The sequence below is a fragment of the Pyxicephalus adspersus genome, chromosome 1 (genome assembly GCF_032062135.1).
Source record: "Pyxicephalus adspersus chromosome 1, UCB_Pads_2.0, whole genome shotgun sequence".
NCBI classification, from domain to species: Eukaryota; Metazoa; Chordata; class Amphibia; order Anura; family Pyxicephalidae; genus Pyxicephalus; species Pyxicephalus adspersus.
Window position 1 is genome coordinate 31,080,203 of NC_092858.1, and position 21,065 is coordinate 31,101,267.

General features: G+C 37.3%; 1 protein-coding gene across 1 annotated transcript in view; it reads left to right on the top strand.

Moving 5' to 3' along the window:
• The first annotated feature begins 675 nt into the window (after nucleotides 1–675).
• The window catches only part of RDX (radixin), a 39,763-nt gene continuing 19,373 nt past the window's right edge, over nucleotides 676–21,065 (top strand). Inside the window, exons 1-6 of the mRNA XM_072405298.1 lie at nucleotides 676–755; nucleotides 11,340–11,423; nucleotides 13,417–13,512; nucleotides 17,635–17,909; nucleotides 19,245–19,328; nucleotides 20,228–20,374. Of these exons, the coding sequence (XP_072261399.1) occupies nucleotides 744–755; nucleotides 11,340–11,423; nucleotides 13,417–13,512; nucleotides 17,635–17,909; nucleotides 19,245–19,328; nucleotides 20,228–20,374 (698 nt within the window). The 5' untranslated portion in view covers nucleotides 676–743. The remainder of the gene's footprint in view (nucleotides 756–11,339; nucleotides 11,424–13,416; nucleotides 13,513–17,634; nucleotides 17,910–19,244; nucleotides 19,329–20,227; nucleotides 20,375–21,065) is intronic.

Consider the following 21,065-nt stretch of genomic DNA (forward strand, 5'->3'; position numbering starts at 1 on the left):
TAGCTGGGTAGGTATTGTGCCCATCAGCAACAAGCAGAGAATATATTTAGACACTGTTGGCATTTATCTGCTCTGTTCTGTACAAAGGTTAATAAGGCCTCTGGTGGGGCGGATTTTGAAGTAATAAGTCTCCTGGTAAGTCTGAACAAACTGAAGACCGCTGAAAAGCAGAGAGAGCGCCAGCTGCCTAGAATGACAATATAGCAGAGCTTTGCTCAGCTTGTGTGCAGCGTCTGTCTGCACTCCTTCTAGAAATGGCTTTGTTTTTCAGATCAAAACTGCTTATTACATTTTTTTTTCTGTGAGTTTTGATTTTCTCATTGCAAAGTATTTAGGCGTTAATGAAAACCGCACATACAATATTTCCAATTTCTTGGAAAAGCGGCTTATGGTTTTAAAATTGGCTATTTTAAAATCATAGTATATTACCAGCTTGCACTTCTCCTGCCTTTTCTGGTAATGTAAGAGTCGATACACTGACAATAGAAGACGCTAAAAAATGGGGTATAATAAATATATTTTTACTTATATATGTGTTTATTTATGTATATTTATAATAAATATAGGGTACTATTGAAGGCATAAGATATATATTAGAATGTACCTGGATAAAAATTTCAACTCTGCACTGCTCAGCAGTTAAAGATTTCCATGTGTGACTTCATAGCACTAACTGAAGATGTTTCTTATCTGCAGGAGAGGACAATCATTTGCTTGCTTAGTGTGAAAAAAACACAGCCAAGATGCCGAAGCCGGTAGGTCCAAAAAAATGTATCCATACTTGCATGTTGTTGTTATATGGTAATTTGCATGAGTATACTTCAATTTAGCAATAAACCATTGTTTGTATTTAAAACTATCATAGTCATTTTGCAGTTTTAAACATCCTCGGTTGTTTGGCAGTATAAAAGATCAAATGTATGTGATGTCTTGCATGATAGAATGTTTTACTGTTTGTCTATCGACAGGAGAGTGTTTGGTTAGGTTCATATGGACTTCATAAGTGAATAACAATTAAATCCTGGCTCTAGCTAGCGCTTTTGAAAGCAGACAATTCATCTGTCAACACACTTTTCTCTATGGTACATATTAAAAAAGATTATATATACATATGTATTTATTTATTCCTGAAAGCAGGATGGACAGCTCTGCCTGCTAAACGCAGCACCTATCCCCTCCCTTATCATCCATCACAATATTCATGATGTATTTCTAAATTTAGTGTTGCCACCTTTACTACCTAGAATTAACCCACATACTGTGGGTACAGAAGGGGCTCTTGGGAGATGTTTTTCTGGGGGTGCCTATTATGGCTTCATTAAAGGTAGCCCTCTCTCAAGGTGAATACAGGTAAAAAAAAAAAACTAATGGGACAATTGCTTACCCTGACCTTCATATTTTCTTACATTACAATAATGAACCGCTGTTGACATTGAGATAAAACTTGCGGGCAACAATGCAAACAAACAAACAAACAAAGATGTATGTATTAAACTAGAATATTTTTACTTTAAAATTAAGTTGAAATAACAAATCAAGAATTTCTGCACTGACTATTTGATACTCATTTTTTTAATGAAAGATATAAAACTAAATCTATCATACAGCGCTGGCCGGTCATATATTGCTCCTTGCTCACCATTCCTGTACCAAAAAGCAGAAACTACACCATACAATGTGTTGTCAGTTATAGGGGCCGCTAACCTTCTTTGTGCCACAAAATCTCTGCAATGGATACTTTCAGAGAAATAGCATTCATGTGACAAATGTCAAAGAAATTGGGGTTCACAGAAGGTAAGTGGCCAGCTATGTGTGACAGGGTAGCATGGTATGACAGGTATAGTTTTTCATATCTTGTGATGGCGCTGGTGAATGGTGAATTTGAGGAGAAGTTAGCCACAAGAGTCCTCTACTTGCAGTTACATTTCACTTTTTTTAAAGCGAAATTGGGATTTATAGAGTGTAAGGGGATAGCTATCTGTGACAGGGTAGCATGATACAATGGGTATAAAATTTTATTGGGGGGGGATTTTCCTACCGGTTCCCGTATTACTAGTTGCCAACATCCCTGTGTTCCAGAGAAATTGGGTTCACAGAAGGCAATTGACCAGCTATGTGTAACAGGGACCCCAGCACCCGCTCAGTCCCTCGCACTACAGTGTCTGCAGATTTTGCTCCATGTGTCAGTGAGCGATACTTTCCTCTAGACAAGGTTCCATGTCTCCCCTAGGCAGGGGTAGCTTCACTGCCAGTCTGAACGCAGCCTTGGAAGTTTTGTGAATGGGTAAGTATGTATTTGGGGCAAATTTGCATTACCCTATGCCCATTGCCATGGAAGTGGCCCCGGGGGGGTCCCTAACATGCAAACATTATTTGGGGACCCTGGTCTTGAAAAAACCCCCCTTAATGTGAAAATATCCCTGCTTGGTTTTAGAATGCTTGTGACCCCATATCTGGCAACTTGTTATGGGGGTGAAATTCGTTTTAATAACCGCTCTCAGGGTCCTCTGTGCACCCTGAAATTTTCAAATTTCTATGACATTGGGTGTAGGAGATATAAAGGTTTATACATGGGGAAAATGACAGCTGCATGGACACAGACACAGCTCCCATGCTGCTGCTGGGATTATCTCACAGTACAAGGTGGGTGGGGAGCAGACACAGATGATTGCCAGGCACAGCTGACAGTACACGCCCACTGTCAGGAGCTCACACTGAGCATGCTCAGGAAGCTCCCTCTCCTGGCAGCACAATCCCATAGAAAAAATAGGTGTGGGTGCCCCATCCCCTGCAAGACAACGAGCAGAGAGGGAATGAGGAGAGGGCTGGATCTGGCAGCTCCATGGGTCGTGGGTTGGGCACCCTTGCAATAATTTATACTTTCAGAATTTCAAAGTGACAGGTCCTCTTTAGGTTTATACTGTGCATGTTTAATATAAGGATATGACATGTTGACAAAGAATTCTTTACCAACAAGCATTCTGTTCATAGAGCTCATTCACACCATATATAGATGAAATTCCAACGTACTAACATGTAAAGCTACTTTAAATGGGCAAATATCACATCACTGCATTGGTAGTGTGTACTGGGCAAAATAGGGCATTGCAATGCAACACATTAAAAAATGCACAATAATGTACATCAATGCAAATGCATTTACCATGCGTCACCGTGAACCAAACGGTTTACACATAATAGGAGTCATGCCTTATTGTTTGCTTCCTCTATTTTTAATCGTGATGGAATGGAAAAAAGACATCTAAATACAGTGAACTAAATCATTGCTTGAAAACATGTAATTACTGGCACATAGCTAGCTGTTTTCATTTTATTCTTCCAAAATGAACCTTTTATAGAGTAAGTGCCAAGTGGTGGAGTTTGCACTTCAAGCATAGAGAGAAACTTTTTCCCTAAAACCAATAATATTCAAAAACCTGTCAGGTCAAAGTAGCAACAACAAAAAATTGTTTTACTGAAAGCTGGTTAAGGAATAACTCTAGCTTCCCCTCACCACTGTTAAAACCTAAGAGTCAGCATAAAACAGGACAAATCCATGTTTTGGATGCAGTTGCTGTTCAAGTTACTCCTATCTTAGCTGTTCTTCATAGTTCAACTTGGTTTTATTTATTGGGTCTTGTACAGACACTCAATAATTTATAAAAATGATTATAAGCAACATTTTTTTAAGGGAACCATTTAACAAACAATTGTTGTACAACTACTAACTGTCAGGGTAGCGATGAACCTCCTGCTGAGGGGACTTAAACCATCCTCATGACGGTGGGCTGTCACTAAAGTTGTTGTGCATCTCCTGTACTAGATTTTTGTTTCTGTGGAGGAGAATCTAGTGTCTGTATTACCTTTTACAAAATGACTGCTCACTAAAAGCTAAACAGGTAAAATGTAAAGCTGGAAACCCAACAATAACTTATTATACATGCTGTCTATCTAATATAAGACTCTTCTAATTGTTCTTTTCTTTCCATTAGTTACGGTTAGCTGTAAACAATGTGCACCATTTTCTAAAAAAAAAATCTTTAAATGTGGCTGGATCTTTAAATTGCATGCATTTTGTGGAAACCAAGCACCTGCCTCAGAGCTTGCATTTACTCACTCTGTGTACTTCAGTAGTCACAGTAAACAAATGACGTCTACTTCACAATGATGTGACCTCATTTGCAAGTTTTAAATACCTATTCAAAGCACAGAAGCAGCAGTTTGTAAAGTAAAATAATTCTACCTTTGTAGGAGAGGTTTTAAAGTGACCCTGTGTGCAAACCCCAGACATAAAAAAACATTTATTAGGAAGCGGATAGTCTGTCAGTCCATATCATTTATTTTAATGTGTCCCTGAAGTGTACAACCTAGTATTAATCATTTCATCATTAAGCATTAATCATTTCATCATAGTGAAGGGCAGGTAAAGCTTCCTGCCTGCAATCCCACAACACAGTGCTCTGTGCTTGAGCCATTTAAAAGTAAGAATGGATGCCGTCACTGTGTTGGAGACGTGCCTTTGCAAATATGATCTTTGGGAAACTTAGTATTTGCATAGGTTATTACCTTTTGTAGATTTTTTTTTTGCTCATTAGGACATTTATCATACCTAAACTAGTTGGAAATTAATCTTGTTTGAAAAAAAGGATTTATAGGTATCACATATCATTATGGGTAGGTGTTCCTTTTAATATTATTATTATTATTATTAATATTATTAATAATAATAAAAAACAGGATTTATATAGCGCCAACATATTACGCAGCGCTGTACAATAAATAGGGGTTGCAAATGACAGACAGATACAGACAGTGACAGAAGGAGGAGAGGGCCCTGCTCCGAAGAGTTTACAATTTAGGGGGGGGGGGGTCCCCACATGCCAGGTTATTGTTATTCATCATTTTTGTTATTATCAAGTTTGTTGATGGCTTGCTGTGCAATTGGCTGGTGAGACATAATGAGAAATGATTTGTATGGCTCCTTCCACTGTCCTGAAATGAGGGATAAATCTCCTTTTTGGGGGGATCTATGATGGAATGAGACATGTTAATACCTTTTGAAAAGGAAAGTTCTATTGTACTACTAATAGTGCAGATTGGAAACTGACATGTTTTTATTGCTGCCCTATTTCTCTGGAAGGAATAATTAAAATTAGGATTTTTCCCAAAAGGGAGAGTTTTCAGCAGAACTGACTCCCTCTTAACCACCTGAGTGTTACACTGAGGTCTAGATTTCTGTACCAAAAGTGATCCACTGTTTTTCATGAAATTTTTTTTTTAAAAAAAAAAATATGGTGGTTATGGGGGGAATTCACTTTTAAATGAAAGGTTATATCCAGTATCATGGAAGTGCCCTGTAGTAAATGTTATTTTTAAAATAATTTCTACAAATATAGAATAAAAAAAAATAAATGAACCATTGACATCCAAGTTGAAATCTTACCCATATCAAACATACTAATATCTAGTAAGGAGTACAATGCAAACCATGGCAGCAATAAAATATGCTTGCAGATGTAATATAAAACCAATGAATACACACATTGAATTCAGTTAAATGTTTAGAGCAGGTGTGTGTTATGTGCTGCAAAGTACAAAGAGTCCAATCATGTGGCATGGCTGCCTATTTCTCAAGAGGTCTGTTTAGCATTCGCTGCCAACTGGATTTTCTGCAACGTCATATATTCCTTTCTAGAGAATCCCAGTATTGCTCTGTGCAGCCTAGATCTGGAAGTCCTGTTTGTTTTCTTTTTGTCAAGACAAATGCAGCTTGTTCTTTCTATGACTTTAAAGAGGACTCGCCATCTGCTAGCTGGATATCAGGGGCCTGTGTTACAGTGACACAGAAATAAATGTCTTTTACCATCTGAAAATATAATTCTATAAATTCCACAGTTTAATTGTCATTTGATACTGTGTGAATTTTGGAAAACAAAGTTATGCAGCCACAACCTGTAGTATAATTTACTTTTAGAGGGATAAGAGAATATTTAAAAGCCATTTATCATGCCTCATTATTCATAAAAACAGTATAAATGTACTTTGATGCTATTGCAGAGCCAAAAAATATTTGAAAGGCCTTTTTTTAAATCATTATAGTTATTGGGTTTACCCTTTCACATGCAGTAAAGGTTTCTGCAGATATGGGCAATCATTGTCTAATAGTCGTATTTTGGCAATAGCAGCTTGCCACCGGCCTTTTATCTGTCACTGATATGTCCAAGGCTGGGTACACACGTGAAAAAATTGTAGTTGGAACGGATCTTTCACAACCCTTTCCAACAACAAACTACTGCACGATGCATGAACGAGTTCTGTACATACAGCACCGTTATGCTCCATGGAGGATGAGAATGACGGACCGGTACCCCGCTGCACCCTCCCCCCCTTCACTTTCATTAAGGTCATGCGTCTGCCATCGGGCGCTGTACACATGCCAAATTCTCGTCCAATATCGGCCCTGAGTCGATTATCAGATGAGAACCATTGCAAGTGTGTGTGTGTAGCCCAAGACTCAGAACTTCCCTGACATCCCAACAGTAAAAAAAACAAACTTGTCAGCAATACACGTAAACATCATTCTAATAAGACATGTACTAGGTCATTTCCTAACAACCAAATACTATCTTACTTATTGTGCTTTTAGGAATTGCAGATTTATATATATATTTTTTCATTTATAAGAGAAAAAAATTCTGACAAGGTCGTATTCCTGCATACGTGCCTGTGGAGATGAAAAGCAGACATCTTGTAAATGTCTGTCCTCACTGTCTGTTAACCTGAAGTGGCAGTGAGTCAATTCCGTCTTCTGGCCAGCATCATTAGGCAATTCCCTGTTCATTATTTATAAGACAATCCTGCCAGAGACTGCAAACAATTAGTTCACTACATGTGGTTACCTGAAACATTCTATGAACACAGGAACTTTGAACCTTTCCCTGCATTTTCTGATTGTGTTACTTTACGTTCTGGTCAGGTTATGAGGGCTACTTGTCGCACATACATTTGGTTAAAGTGTAACTCTGGGCAAAATCAGGAGTATCAGTAGTATTAACACATCATTTTTTGTTTGAGACCCCCTTCCTATCCCCCTATCCATTCTACACAAAGCATACCTGCTTTAACAAATCAGGCTGGTCGATATAATACAAAAATCCCTCCTACCTGCCTGATTGATCCTGGCTTCCCCTTGGCTTGCCAGGACAGAATGAACACCTGCACGGGAGTTATGCCATCCTGGCTCGGCCAATCAAAAAGGTTGAATATTGTATCAATAAAGAAAAGAGGTGGTGGAACGGGTGGAGTGGAGTTTAGTTCGCCTTTAACTGCTTGAAATTTTGCTTTTGGCTTTAAGTACAAAAAACCATGTTATTATACACTTAACCAGATTGGGAGCAATGGTTGCCACCTAACCTGAGCTTTACCTTTGGCTTATCTTCCTTTCTTCATCTCCATTACATAGGGTTGGGAAGAAAACTAGTTTACAAAGAGAAGATACAATTATTTGTGCTTTCAGTTTCACTTTTATAGGAAATGACATGGACACTGCAAGACCAAAAAAAAGTCAAAAATCAAACTTCATAAAGAATTTGTTTCTTACTTATAATCGAAATAAAATGACATGCATATCTAAAGCTACGTACACACTTCCAATTATTATCGTTGGAAAACGAACGACGAACGATCCTGCACGATATCTACGAACGATCGTATAGCACCGATCCTGCACATAGAGATAACGACACGATCGTTCGTAGATATTGTACACACAATAGATACGATCGTTTGAGCGATAGAGGAACTATGTGCACGACAGGAAAGTGAACGAACGTTCGTTCGTTACGCATGCTCAGACCATGGACGATCAACGAACGATCGTACACACGAACGATGTTCAACGATCGTCGTCCAATCCGATCCGCCGGTCCGGTCGTTCCAACGACTATCCTCGTTCGTCGGCGTTGGTTACCTTTTTTACGAACGATTTTTGCCCAATCGATCGTTCATCGTTCGTTTTGAACGATAAAAATTGGAAGTGTGTACGCACCTTAAGACTACAAAGGTGCCTTAAAAGTGTTGGAAGGAATTGCCCCATCACTGAATGGAATCTAGTACATTCAAAAAATGTTTGTTTTTTGTTTCAGACTTTGCTCCTGTTACCTAAAGATTTAAGGGGGGGGGGTGAAGAGAGACATTTAGGGATTTTTCATAAAGGGGAAAACCCCAGAAATGAGAAATGTAATGATGCAGGCTGATGGCTCAGGTTTATAGTGGTCAAAAATATGAAGGGTACACAGTGACCTTTCTGCTACTAACAAGAGAAGATGGGTACCTAGAATTATACACAGACTTCTGTTTTGGGGACACATTCAAAGCCTGGAGTTCAAATGAAAACATAATTTAAAAACCGGAGGAGTTGAGTCAGAAATGCAGCACAGTGTATAGGAAAAATACTTAAGTGAAACATACATTCTGCCTGGAAAATAATTAAATGTTTCTATATGAAAAACTGTTTTTTTTTTTTTACTAGTCAGCTTGAGCCTTTGATTGTTTTTCAGCCTTTACGCGGTTTGTTTTTCATGTCTGTCTTTTTCTTGCAGAAGAATGCAGCTGTTTTCTGCTTTTATTTTCCACCATTGATTTTCCAACCTGTTGCTTCTCTTTCCTGCTCTCTGCCGTTGTTTTGCTGTGTTGTCAGGCCGGAGTCACTGACAGTTGAGGGGCCATAGATAAGCTGGTTGTTGGTGGATGGCAGATGGCTTCTAGTGATAGAATCCGTTAAACAATTCCATCGTGTTTAGCTGCTGACATTAATCCTGCCACAACTTTAACAGCCATTCAGGCTTAGGAGTCAAAGGGTTATCCATTCCTGGACTCACAGGAGTTATAAATAGTCATTTGGGTAATGAGAGTTCTTAACACCTTTCAAGACAAAAGAGGGCTGCCAATAAGCATGCAAAACAGCAGGGACTTGGGTATCCTCTGAGGTTTTTACAAACTAACACTCCTGTATTTAAAGTGAAAGCAAAATCTTTCTGTGGAAATAGTTGGTTGCAACATGTTTCTGGTTGTGCTGCGATTTTCATCAGTAATTGGGAAGAATTGTCCTTACTTTCTATAGTAAAAAGATCCATCATGCCTACACCAAAAATTTTTTTTTTTTTAATTGCAGAGAGAAATGCTATCCAGTGGAGTAGACGACAGTAATTAAAATGTTAGAGTGTTCCCAACCCTTTCCCATTCTATCTGGTAATAGATTAGAACAGCTGTTATTTTTAACACTGACTGTAAAATTTCTCACGTTTTTTCCCCCTAGTTTCTAGCAGCACGGTTAGGGGAAATCTCTCAGACAAGACAGCAATAATAATAAAAAAAAAATATAGTAACTTCTGTACGCTGTAAAGCCCAGCACATACAAACAGATCCTCTGCCAGTTTTGTGCTCAGCCAGCTGTTCTGATTAATTACCCGAAAAGTAATCAGTTCACTGGAAGTCCGGATAAAACGACACATCTGTGGAGTATTCTAATGACCAACTGAACAGAAAGAGATCCTGATTGGAGCTATTAATACTTAGATCTGTGTCTTATCAGTCCAAATTAGACGAGAATCAGTCAACTGTTGAAGTCACTTCATGTTTTGTCTTTTAACAAAAGTGAAACTTGTCCTGTGTGTCCTAAGCCTAAATCTTACCAGATTTCATTGAAATCAATGGGAGCATTTGCATGCATTTACAAGAGTTTATAAGCATTTAAAAACTGCTTGTATTGAAAACAAATGGACGAGTTTACAGGAGTTTTTGACAGATGGAGTTTTCTTTTGGACAAAGTCTGATTTAAAAAAAAATCTCAATGAATCGAAGCTACTTGTCAAGTGTTTTAAAGTTGTTAAGGTTTTTAGTTATTGATATCAATTTAATATACTGTATGGATTTGTACCTATTCTGTCTTTGTTGAATTTGGAAAGATTAAAATTTCTGTTGTGTTTTTGTTATTCCCTGTGTCCACTAGGAAATGTCCCCTAGTTCTTGTCTGTCCTTGTCACTATAGGTCAGGGGCCAGCAAACTTTGACCTTTAGACCAAATACATACTAGCCAGTATTCTGTCCTGGCCTAACATAACCAAGCCCCACCCCCCGGTCGATTGGCCCAATCCCTTCCCTATTTACCGCGGCCGGCGTTAATACTTCCGCCGCCGGGTAAGGGGACATTCCCTCTGCTTCATATGTATTGCAGAGGAGAGGTATTTCCCTTCAGGGGTGTTCCTGGTGGGAGGCAGAGCCATTAGCGAGAGAGAGAGAGAGTCCGGCCTAGTGTGCCTTCTTGACCTCCTAAAATGGCCTAGTGGCCAAAAAGGTTTGCTGAACCCTGCTATAAATGAAGAGAATAGTAAGAAAAAAAAATTGACAGGAGGTAGGGGTTACATAGAGCAATAGATGAGTTCATTAACTATCCAAAAATGTAAAAAAAAACTGCTAGAGTAATCTTACTTTTATTTGGAAAAAAAGAAAGAAAAATACCTGATTTCTTTGTTTATTTGTTGATATTTTGAATTTTCTGCTAAAAGCAGTTTACTGTTGTATGAATTTTGTTTAATTGCTTGTTTGGAATGTATCAAATAAAAAGTGAAAAGGATTCTTTGACACATCGTCATCTACTTTGTGCATAGGGCACCCATCTAAATCTCCTGTGTGCACTGGACCTGGTTTATTAAAACTCTCCAAGGCTGGGGAGGATACACTTTTATCAGTAAAGCTGGGTGATCCAGCAAACCTGGAATGGATTTCTTTAAAATATTTTTTTATTTTTTAAAAAATGTTTTTAATCCTGGAAGAGATCCATTTCAGGTTTTCTGGATCACCCAGCTTCACTGATACAAGTATATCCTCCCTAGCCTTGGAGAGCTTTAATAAATCAGACCTACTGATGGAAGGCCACTGGTAAATGGAATGTTGTCTTTGCCCAGTAGGCAGTGTTCAGGGCAGTTCTGCATCTGATACTTCTTGGTTGATTTCTATTCTAGTTTCATTTTCCTCCTATTTGTTTAGTAGCTGAAATGCCTAGCAGCATCATAATCCATAGCAGTTTGACATTTCCAAATTTCATTTGACATTTGGTAACAACACATCAATCACATCCTGTTAATGTTATCATATGTAAATATGGGAGTCTGATAGGAACATAAAGAGAACTGGTACAAAGTCAGCCTCCAGGCTTTGGTGTCAGCTTCTTTTCTGTACCACTGGCTGAATCCTGGACAAAATGTTTATAGTAATACTGTAAGGGTATTTATTTGTGCATGAATTATTAATTTTTTTTTCTGTTTTGCCTTCTGATATAGATTAATGTTCGGGTGACTACAATGGATGCGGAGCTGGAGTTTGCCATTCAGCCGAACACAACTGGCAAGCAGCTGTTTGACCAGGTAATAATTACATTACACCTCTTCTTGACCTAAGTATTGTAACAGTTTTTACTACAATTTATCTTTTTGTTTACAAAATACAGTTAGTATTTTTGCTAACAAACCTATAATATCAGGAACCACATTTTGAAATAGAATTTATCTATGAAAATAAAGCAAAAACAGTCAGGTTTCAGGATTTTAAAGCCAAATATCTAAAAATTTTGATCTTATGAATCAAATGTTTGTGAAAAGATACCTGAGGATATCTATATGTATTAGCTAGGTATTTCTACTTTACAGGTAACATTGTTACCAAAACCTGTCTTTACATTGGCCTCTTGCAATGCAATGCACAGCAGCTTTTTTAGAAGGAAGATGAAAAGGGTCAATGGTATGAGCAGAGTTGCTGTACACCCAGTCAGTGGTAGCAGGGTGGTAACATTATCGTTGCAGCACTGCTGCTTCATTGTCTATTACTCTTTAGACCAGATAAAATTGCAAGGCAGTCAGGAACTTTGGGGGGCCTGGTAGAAGTACCAAGATCAGAACCAAATTATTTGACAAGCAACATTGGGTCACAAGGTGCAGCATCTGATTGTGCTTCCTGACAGAAGTGCCAAGATCAGCGGTCGCCAACCTTTTGGACCTCACAGACCACTAAATTCATAATTTTAAATACTGCGGGTCATTACTATGGTTTTTTATTTAAAAAAAAAAAAGATAAACACATTTGTAAAATAATGATCTTCCTAATGGTGCCTGATGAGAACTGTGCAGGCTCTGATTCATTGATTTGCTTACAGTTAAGTGAAGTATTACTATTGGTACTAATATTATTAGTTGCATTATCTTTGGTATTACTAAAGAAATGCAAAATATTTGTTTGCTTTTTCTCACTCATTATGGGTTTATTTCATTCAACTCTAAGACCAAACAAGAAATGATAGTTACCAAAGTTAAACTATTTAATGCCATTAAATATAACTGTTGAAGAAAATACAAAGTTAAGGTCATATTTACCTAAAAGAACATCTGAGAAATAAAATAAAATGGTTGGATGAGAATTTGTATTTGCGCAGGAGGGAGACTGCTGTAATGGTGGAAACAATACTGAAGCGTATGGCTCAGCAACGGTTGGCTCATACAACTTAAAACTACACTAATGTCATGCTGCGCCTCCCTAGTTTTTCCATCTCTAGTACAATTTGTGACCTTATGCAATAAGTAAAAGTGAAAATTTTCATTCAGAATATAAGAATTTATTAGAATTATAATAAAACATAAAAACAATTTGCAAATAATGTCAAAATTTTTCTGTGGACCACTGGTTGGCGTTCACTGGCCTAGATTATAACACTGATGTAGCTTGCAAACCATTTTGCAAGCTTCATAGTTAGCAAAGTATGTATTGTGCATTTAACGGTCAGTTAACAGGTCAACAGTAATTGTAATATCCTAAATTCTCCTTTATATTATATAGCCTACTTTCTAAACAGTGGTTAGTGTAAAGTTTCTTGATAATAAAGTCAAGCATATTGTACTTCAATAAAAAAAAAAATGAGATCTAAAGTTTTATACCTCCTACATTTTTTTTTTTTACTTTTTCTTTGTAATGGTGCTTGTTACAAACTGGTTTGGAAGTAATAAAAAAATAAAAAGGAACAAGCAATACATTTTTTAAATATGATATATATACACATAATGCAGAGAATAACTGTGTAGCTAAAATTGGCAACGTTCAGATTGCTGTAATGTTTATCAGCCTGTGAAACCTGTCAATGTTTCTTTATGATGATTCATCCAGCCAGATAAAAAAGCATTTGGAAAGTATTTTAACAGTAAAAGTATCAAAATTCCAGGCAGGTATTGGATTGGTATGAAATATTTATCCAGCAGCGTTATTAATATTATTAGTTATAGTTTTTTTCAGACAAGCTTCCTCTGTATAAGGGTATTCCTTCGTCAGAAATGTTGTCTTTATTGGTGTTATTTTTTTCATCTAATTTTTTAGGTGGTAAAGACGGTTGGTCTGCGTGAAGTGTGGTTCTTCGGGCTGCAGTACGTGGACAGTAAGGGTTACTCAACGTGGTTGAAGCTGAATAAAAAGGTTTGTTTTCTTCTCTTTATTTATTTTTTATTCTACACATTACATACACACTCAACCCTGTTTTTAGGACGTCAAGCTGGCTACTTCTAATATGCTTGGATTGTTGTTAGAGAATTGAACAATCATCCTTCCCTGAGCATGTGTTTTTTTTTTTTTTTGCTTGGACTTTTACAGAAGAGATTTTCAAATAGTTCACGTAGCCCATAAAATGAGCATTACAGGGTATCTAGAGATGGGCAAATGTACTTGTAATGTATTAAGTCGGCATGAATACATATATGTTGTAAAGTGCTTTAATTCTAGGAATGGAACAGGTCATGCTTTGCATAACTTAATTCAGTGTTGGGAAGGAAAGATGAGGAAATCTTCCCCCTAAATGTTATCCAGATGATGCACGGACTTTGTCTGTAGGACATTTGCATTAGGGGATTAATAGGTTTGAAATAAATCTCTTTTCCATAATAAACGAGTTGTTTGCAGTAGTATTGTCCAGTTGACTCCACAGCCCTGCATGGTCATCCAATACAACGTTTAAAAATGGGCTAGCTGACACAGTTGCCTGAAGGAAGATATAATACCTGGTAATCCTACCATTAAGGTTCAGGAACTTCTTGTTAAAGGGGGGAAACTGTCTTGCAGTTGTGCTCCCGTGTTGCCACACTATAACTATACCACTATCACTATAACTATAACCCCTGGTGGAGACTAGGGCTGGTGGTGCCAACACACAGGGGCTTGATTTATTAAAGTTCTCCAAGACTGGAAAAAAAAAAAGAATATCATGAACTTTGGTGATCCAGCAGGGATTTGCTAATTTCATTTGCTGGTTGTTGGCAAATGTTTTCAATCCTGGACCTGATCCATTTCAGGATTGCTGAATCACCCAGGTTGACTTATGTAAGTTTATCTTCCCCAGTCTTGGAGAACTTCATTATTGAGGCCCAATATGTAGTAATGGTCCTACTTCATAACTAACATGAAAGTGGTCCAGAAAAATGTTGTGAAGCTGACTCTGTAGCAAATGTGTGTAAACAGGAAGTTTGTATCTCATAAGAAACAATTCTAACTGCTCAAGCAAACATTCTTGTGCCATGTCCTAAATCTGTGCAGCCAGTCATAAACGTTTCCATAAAAAGATGATCAGGCTCTGCTTTGAAAGAAGCTCTGCTTACATTGTAACTACTTTGTGTTATAAATGTAAAAAAAATAATAATAACATAAAGACTCCTAGCCACAAAGTGTAATGTAACTCAGCACTTAGCAGACACTTCAGGCTAATAAATATATCTGGAAAGTTTTTTGTTTTTTTTTTGACAGTGGCTAATTTATCTTGAAACTTTAGTTTTTGTTTTCATTATTTTATCCTGGGATTCCAGCTATTAGATTTCTTAGTGGTAAGTTTATTCCACATAGAGTTTGTAAATATCTATTTTAACCTAATCAAGTCTGTCTCCTGTTATTTCTGATGGTACATTTTGCAACTGGAGGAAGACCAAGAACAAACAGTTGCAGGCATTTAAGAGGCAGACCAGGTAACTATGCATGAATTGCCATGTATTCCTAAAGGCTAAAAAGGAAATTCCTTTAGGAAATTTCCTAAAGGAAAATAAATGGGGGAACATTTTCCTTCTCTGATATCATAGGTTCCAGTGTGAATGACAGACAAGAAAATAACCTGTCATTAAAAAATAAAAGAACTGGTCAGCCATTAAGTGACTGGTCAGGTGTAGGAGAGAGCTATTACCATGCTCGCCAGCTGAAATGGTCAGCAGGCATAGCAGGCTTTAGCGGGATCCCCAAAGCTAAAAACTTCACTTATATCTAGCAAACTAGACAACAAAACAAAACAAAAAAATAGAACTTTGGCAAAGCATTTGCAAGGGCCAGAACATTTCCCACTGTCTTGCGAAACATTAATTTCATAAAGCAGACCTTGTGTTATATCTGGCACTGGAGCCACAGAATCATAATCCTTTAACCTTCCCCCTTCTGTTCCAGCATCTTCACTTTGTCTCAATGGCATATTGAAATTTTATAGGTTAATTTATGTACATAAATGAACATAGAACAGTTCCAGTGAACAAATTCGGTCGGTGAGCTTCTAACTAACTAAGTTAATTCAGTTTACTTTATTAGTAAAGTGTATTGCTTTGAAGCAGTTTTCAATGTAATTTTTCCCAAGTATATTACTGTTTTTACATTTCACCCACACAATATGCCAAGCTATTCTTCTTGCCATTTACTTATTAAATGCCAGCGAACACCATGGATAGAAGAAGGGATGGGTATATTTGGCATTCGGAGGACAAGTAGGGCTTAGGTAATGAAAGTGAAGGGGAGAGAGCGCAGCAGGGTGCCACTCTGTCGGTCTCCCCGCTCTATAGAGCAGAACGGGGCTGTATGTACAGCGCTCATTCATACATCGTGTAGTCTTTTATTGCACATGTGTATGCAGCCTTAGTCAAAGTCTTATTGACAATACCGACCTAGGCTCCACATGGATTGATTCATTAGTTATTTAGAACACCAGAATAAATACTTGTAGGCACCATGGTGTTTCCACTCTCCAGCACTATCACACATTTTAAAACAGATAACACTGGCTGATTATCTACAGATGGCAAAGAAGGTCTAACAGGTACTGTTGTTTTTTTTCATCAAAGCAATATTCTTACTTATCATGGCAGTTAAGTGATACCTAATCAATACCGTTTTGCTGTTTTGTCTACAGATTTTTTCTAAAATGCCATTGAGTTCTTGTTAAATGTATTGGCCTTATAAATGGTTTATATAGTTTGGTAGAAACAGTGAGGTAGGTCCCAGATTATTGCTGCAGTAGGTGCACATAGCCTAGAACTGCAGTGATTGTCATGGTAGAATAGTCAGGTAATAGAGGGAGAACTATAGGCTGCATCCCATTGTCACTGCTTCACTCTGTTCACACTGATGGGTAAAAGATGTAAAATAAAATACATTCACATTGCCAGGGCAAAAAATTTGGCAAGTATGGGATGTTTATTTGAGTGAACTGTACTCCCAAAACTGAGGTTTTATGGTCTTGCTAAATGCTGTTGCAACAGCCCCAGTACTCACTAACTCTGATTGTGACATTTGTGTGAGAGTTCCAGGCTGTTGCAAGAGGTTCTCTATGGAGTTTATGTAATTTATTTTTATAGAGTATTGTGTAGCTAGGCTCCAAAGTTGGGAAGTATTATGTGTGCTTGTTTATTTGCTGTCCCCAAGATTTATATAAAACAAGGCGGCTTTCCATCCATGTTCCACTCATAACATAATGGTTTTATTACTTTTTAGGTAAACTTGTACTTTTCGCTCTTTTGGGGAGTGTACTTTAAGTAGATCTTAAATGAATTCCTTATTCCCATCCCTTGAATGGCGTATGTCCGTTTTTTGTTTTAGTTTTTTTTTTTTTTTTTTTTTTTTTTTTTTGCTGCTAAAGTCCCTGTAAATATAGCCACTTTTTTTGGAAACTCATTTGCTAACACTGAGAAGTAGTGGATGTTTTTTTCTGTTTATCTTGTTTCTACATATCTTTAAATAGCATCAGGTGCAGTGAAAGTGCATTGAGGACCAATATGTATGAACACTAAGGAAAGTAAAGACAACAGGTACAAACATGTCTTTAATCTTCCATGCAGATTTCATAATGTGCACACACATTTATGTCGCCCTGAACTCAAATCATAGTCCATGCTGTCATCTTGTGTGAGAGCTGCATGATTTTGTACACATCATGAACTCTCATGGTAAGAATTAGCATGAGTTTGTCACTTTCAGCCTGCAGTGTTGTGACCATTCCACGAACAAACCACGTGGTAACCACACCAATGTATAAGCATATGCACACCCTTCATAATTTATCTACGACGGGTATAATCCCATATTGTGTCTCAAGCATCTACTTGGTTTTTGAAGCTTTCTATTAACCAGATTCAAGCTTTCAATGAAAAAATCGGATCTGTGGAATAAATTGGTTGCTCCAGGGCAACACAGGCATGTCTTGGAATTACATGGATAAATGTGACCCAAGATGATTGCTATAAAGCCCTCTGGCTTAGAAACCATTTTATATGATTTGCTCATTTTATATTATTTTTTTTTCAGGTCACTCAGCAGGATGTTCGGAAGGAGAACCCTTTACAATTTAAATTCCGGGCTAAATTTTTCCCAGAAGATGTGTCGGAGGAGTTAATTCAGGAGATAACTCAAAGACTATTCTTTTTACAAGTAAAAGAGGCAATATTAAATGACGAGATTTACTGTCCTCCGGAGACAGCCGTCCTTCTGGCCTCCTATGCTGTGCAAGCCAAATATGGAGATTATAGCAAGGATGCCCACAAACCGGGTTACCTGGCCAATGACCGCCTGCTTCCTCAGCGGTAAGTGAAGCATGCACAAGACAAGGTAACGCATGCACAATAACCGGATGTGTGCTCCCATTCTTCTAATGAAAGGAATGGCCTGGTATTTGTTCCTTATTATAGGAATATTGATTTTATGTTCTTAGAGAATGAAAATCAAATGGAATCTGTAAATAACATGCCCTCGTTTGCCAGGATCAATGTTTTGAGTGTTTTTCTTGTAGATAATACACAAAGGCTCGAGGTCGCTAGCCTAGATTTAAAAACACAATCTGTGAACCAATTTCCTTTCATATATGTGTCAAATCTCATCCTTTTGTCCTGTATTTATCGGATATTTATTTCTAGATTCATAGCTGGCTGTAATTTCCTGTCAGCTGTGCTGCTATATATAACTTGTGATTGTCTTCTCTATTGGTTCAGTAAATTCCTTCTGGGATTGTTTAGAAGCAAGAACCTGTATGTCTGCACGTTATATATTTAGGAGACCTATGTCAACACCAATTACTGTACATAGGAGAATCTGTCATTATATATAAGGGTTGGCCATCTTTAGCCTGATGTGTGTAAACTCTGTGACCCGCTAATATGTTTCTTGAATCAAAAAGCCAACCAAATTCCTTTAAAAAATGCCTGCTGCTAAATGCATTGTTTTGAGACCTTTACTTTGGACAAGTATGCAACAAGTGAAGACAGAACTTCTGATTTATACATTTGCTCTGGGCTGGTTGCATACTATACATTGTAAGTATTAGAAGGATAACGTGAGCATGAAAGCTAAAGAACCAGCATTTTAAGATATTTAGCATGCAGTCTGCAATTCAATGGCTTGTGTTACTGCATAACTCCTAAACATGGGAAACAGATGGGTTAGGCATCTGGCACTCAGGACTAGTAGAATCCTTCAGAATATCTAAAAAGATTGTGTTATATGGAAAAGAGATTTTTTTTTTGCTATGATTTGTGTTACAATCTATTTAGAGATGCGCTAAATGATTTTTTCTTTACACAAAAAAGACATAAACAGTATAGTGTTCAATTATGAATGCTGGGTGGGTTTTGGCCCCCTGTAACCAAGTTGTGAAAGTTTTGTTTGGGTCGTTTGAGCAACTGAGATTGAAACGTTAGGACAAAGACCATTGGCTGTAGAGTATTTTTAACCCCTATTATATTCACAATGAAGTTGAAAAAAATCAGTATGTTTGTCTCTCTAGATCTCATATTGTTTTACACATTAGTATAACCTTCACATATAGTTTAACCTTCAGCGTGAACTTTGCTAACATTTATTCTTTAGTTGTTCTTGGGTTAAACTGTAATTCCTTATTTAATATTGGTCTGTCTGTATTTTAGGGTTCTGGAACAGCACAAACTGACAAAAGAACAATGGGAAGAAAGAATACAAACCTGGCATGAGGAGCACAGGAGCATGTTAAGGTATGGATAGTTACCAAAAGTTTACTTTGTGCTCACACTAATCCCAATATAAACTAAAGTTACTGACTAAAGTCTGGTACTGCTTGGCATTTAAAGGTCAGTCTAAAAAGTTGTTTTTAAAGATTCTGGCATTTTGAAGCACCTGATAGCTTTTGATGTCTTTCTGGGACTTCAGGTATAAAAGCTGTGTATCAGTTACCCAATTCTCCATTTCTCTGTGAATTTGATGAGGAGTCTTTCATTGTTACTCTGAAAAAAGAAGAAAGATTTGGAAATGATATCTATATATATTTTCACCAGGTTCAGTTCTTTACTTAAAATATTGCCCAGGACAACAAACCTGCTTAATATTGCCTTCAGGAGGCAGTAAATGGCAATAAATGTGGTGATTGTTGTTTCTTTTGCATGGTTCCCAACGTGGGAGCCATGAAAACCTGATCTGCTGGAGAAGAAAAAAAAAAAAACTCAACTGTTTACACACGCTTACCTTAAGACTGCCCTGGAGCATTCAGCAATGTATCTGCCAACTTCTGGAGAAACTGCTGGACCCAACCAACAGACGTCTTCTGCAACAACAAAAAATAATAATAATAATAAAAAAATAAAAAATAAAAAAAAAGGCTTTAATTAATCTCTGCAGTCCTAAAACTTAAATACAAAGTAACCTTAGCACCAACCTATTCCAAAGACTGCCTACTAATCTGCATACTGAATTACCCTGTGATAAAAGCAAACAGTCCCATGCCAAAAACATGCAAATTCCAGCAAAAGACTAACCTCAACAGAGATTACCCTCCTTTATGGTTCGCTCTGATTTATTTCTACATGGTTACTTGAGACTTGAGTTGCCTGACTTTCTTTTTTCCCACAATTTAATAATATTATTTTCACTTCCACAGGGAGGACTCCATGATGGAGTACCTGAAAATCGCCCAGGATCTAGAAATGTACGGTGTCAATTATTTTGAAATAAAAAATAAAAAGGGCACAGAGCTATGGCTGGGTGTGGATGCATTGGGACTGAATATATATGAACACGATGACAAGTAAGTGTATTTTAAGGGCTTAAAAACATATAAAACAAACTGGTTCATCAATATGTTTGATGCACAATAGAGCCGATAGTCTGTAAGGGTCATAAATGTGAAGAACAACAAAAAGGGGGTATACATAAAGTGCTCTTTTTAAGCTTTTCTTACTACAAAATGAATTGCCTATGTTAAAAGAAATAATGTTAGTTATGGCAAATCAGTAATTTATTTCTAAAGGTTACTGCTAGGTCTACTTTAAATACACTGAGAACTGATACCTGTTTTTGTTACTGTACTTACAACTGCATGAATAATCGCAATAACACCTCATATTTAGCAGTTTTCTATTACAACACAGGCCAAGAGTGGATGGCAGTGAACCCCCCTCATATGTGCACAACATAGCTATTTGTGTTATTTCAGTTAGGTGACTATTAGGTGACTTTCTAGTAGCACTGCCATTGCCTTCAGGGTAAGTGTATGTTGTATGAGACAAAGAGGAAACCAAAACACAGACTCCAGGCTTTAAAGGGAAAAAAAAGTGGTACAATATATACCCCCTGCTAATGCTTGGCTGTCTTGATTTTAAGCACAAAACATTTTCAGTAGTCCTTTCAAATATGTTACTCTGTGCAATTAAGTCTTCTTCTGTATTCTCAGAAATTCAATGCCACTTCATTATTCACATGTCCTTTTCTTTCTGTAA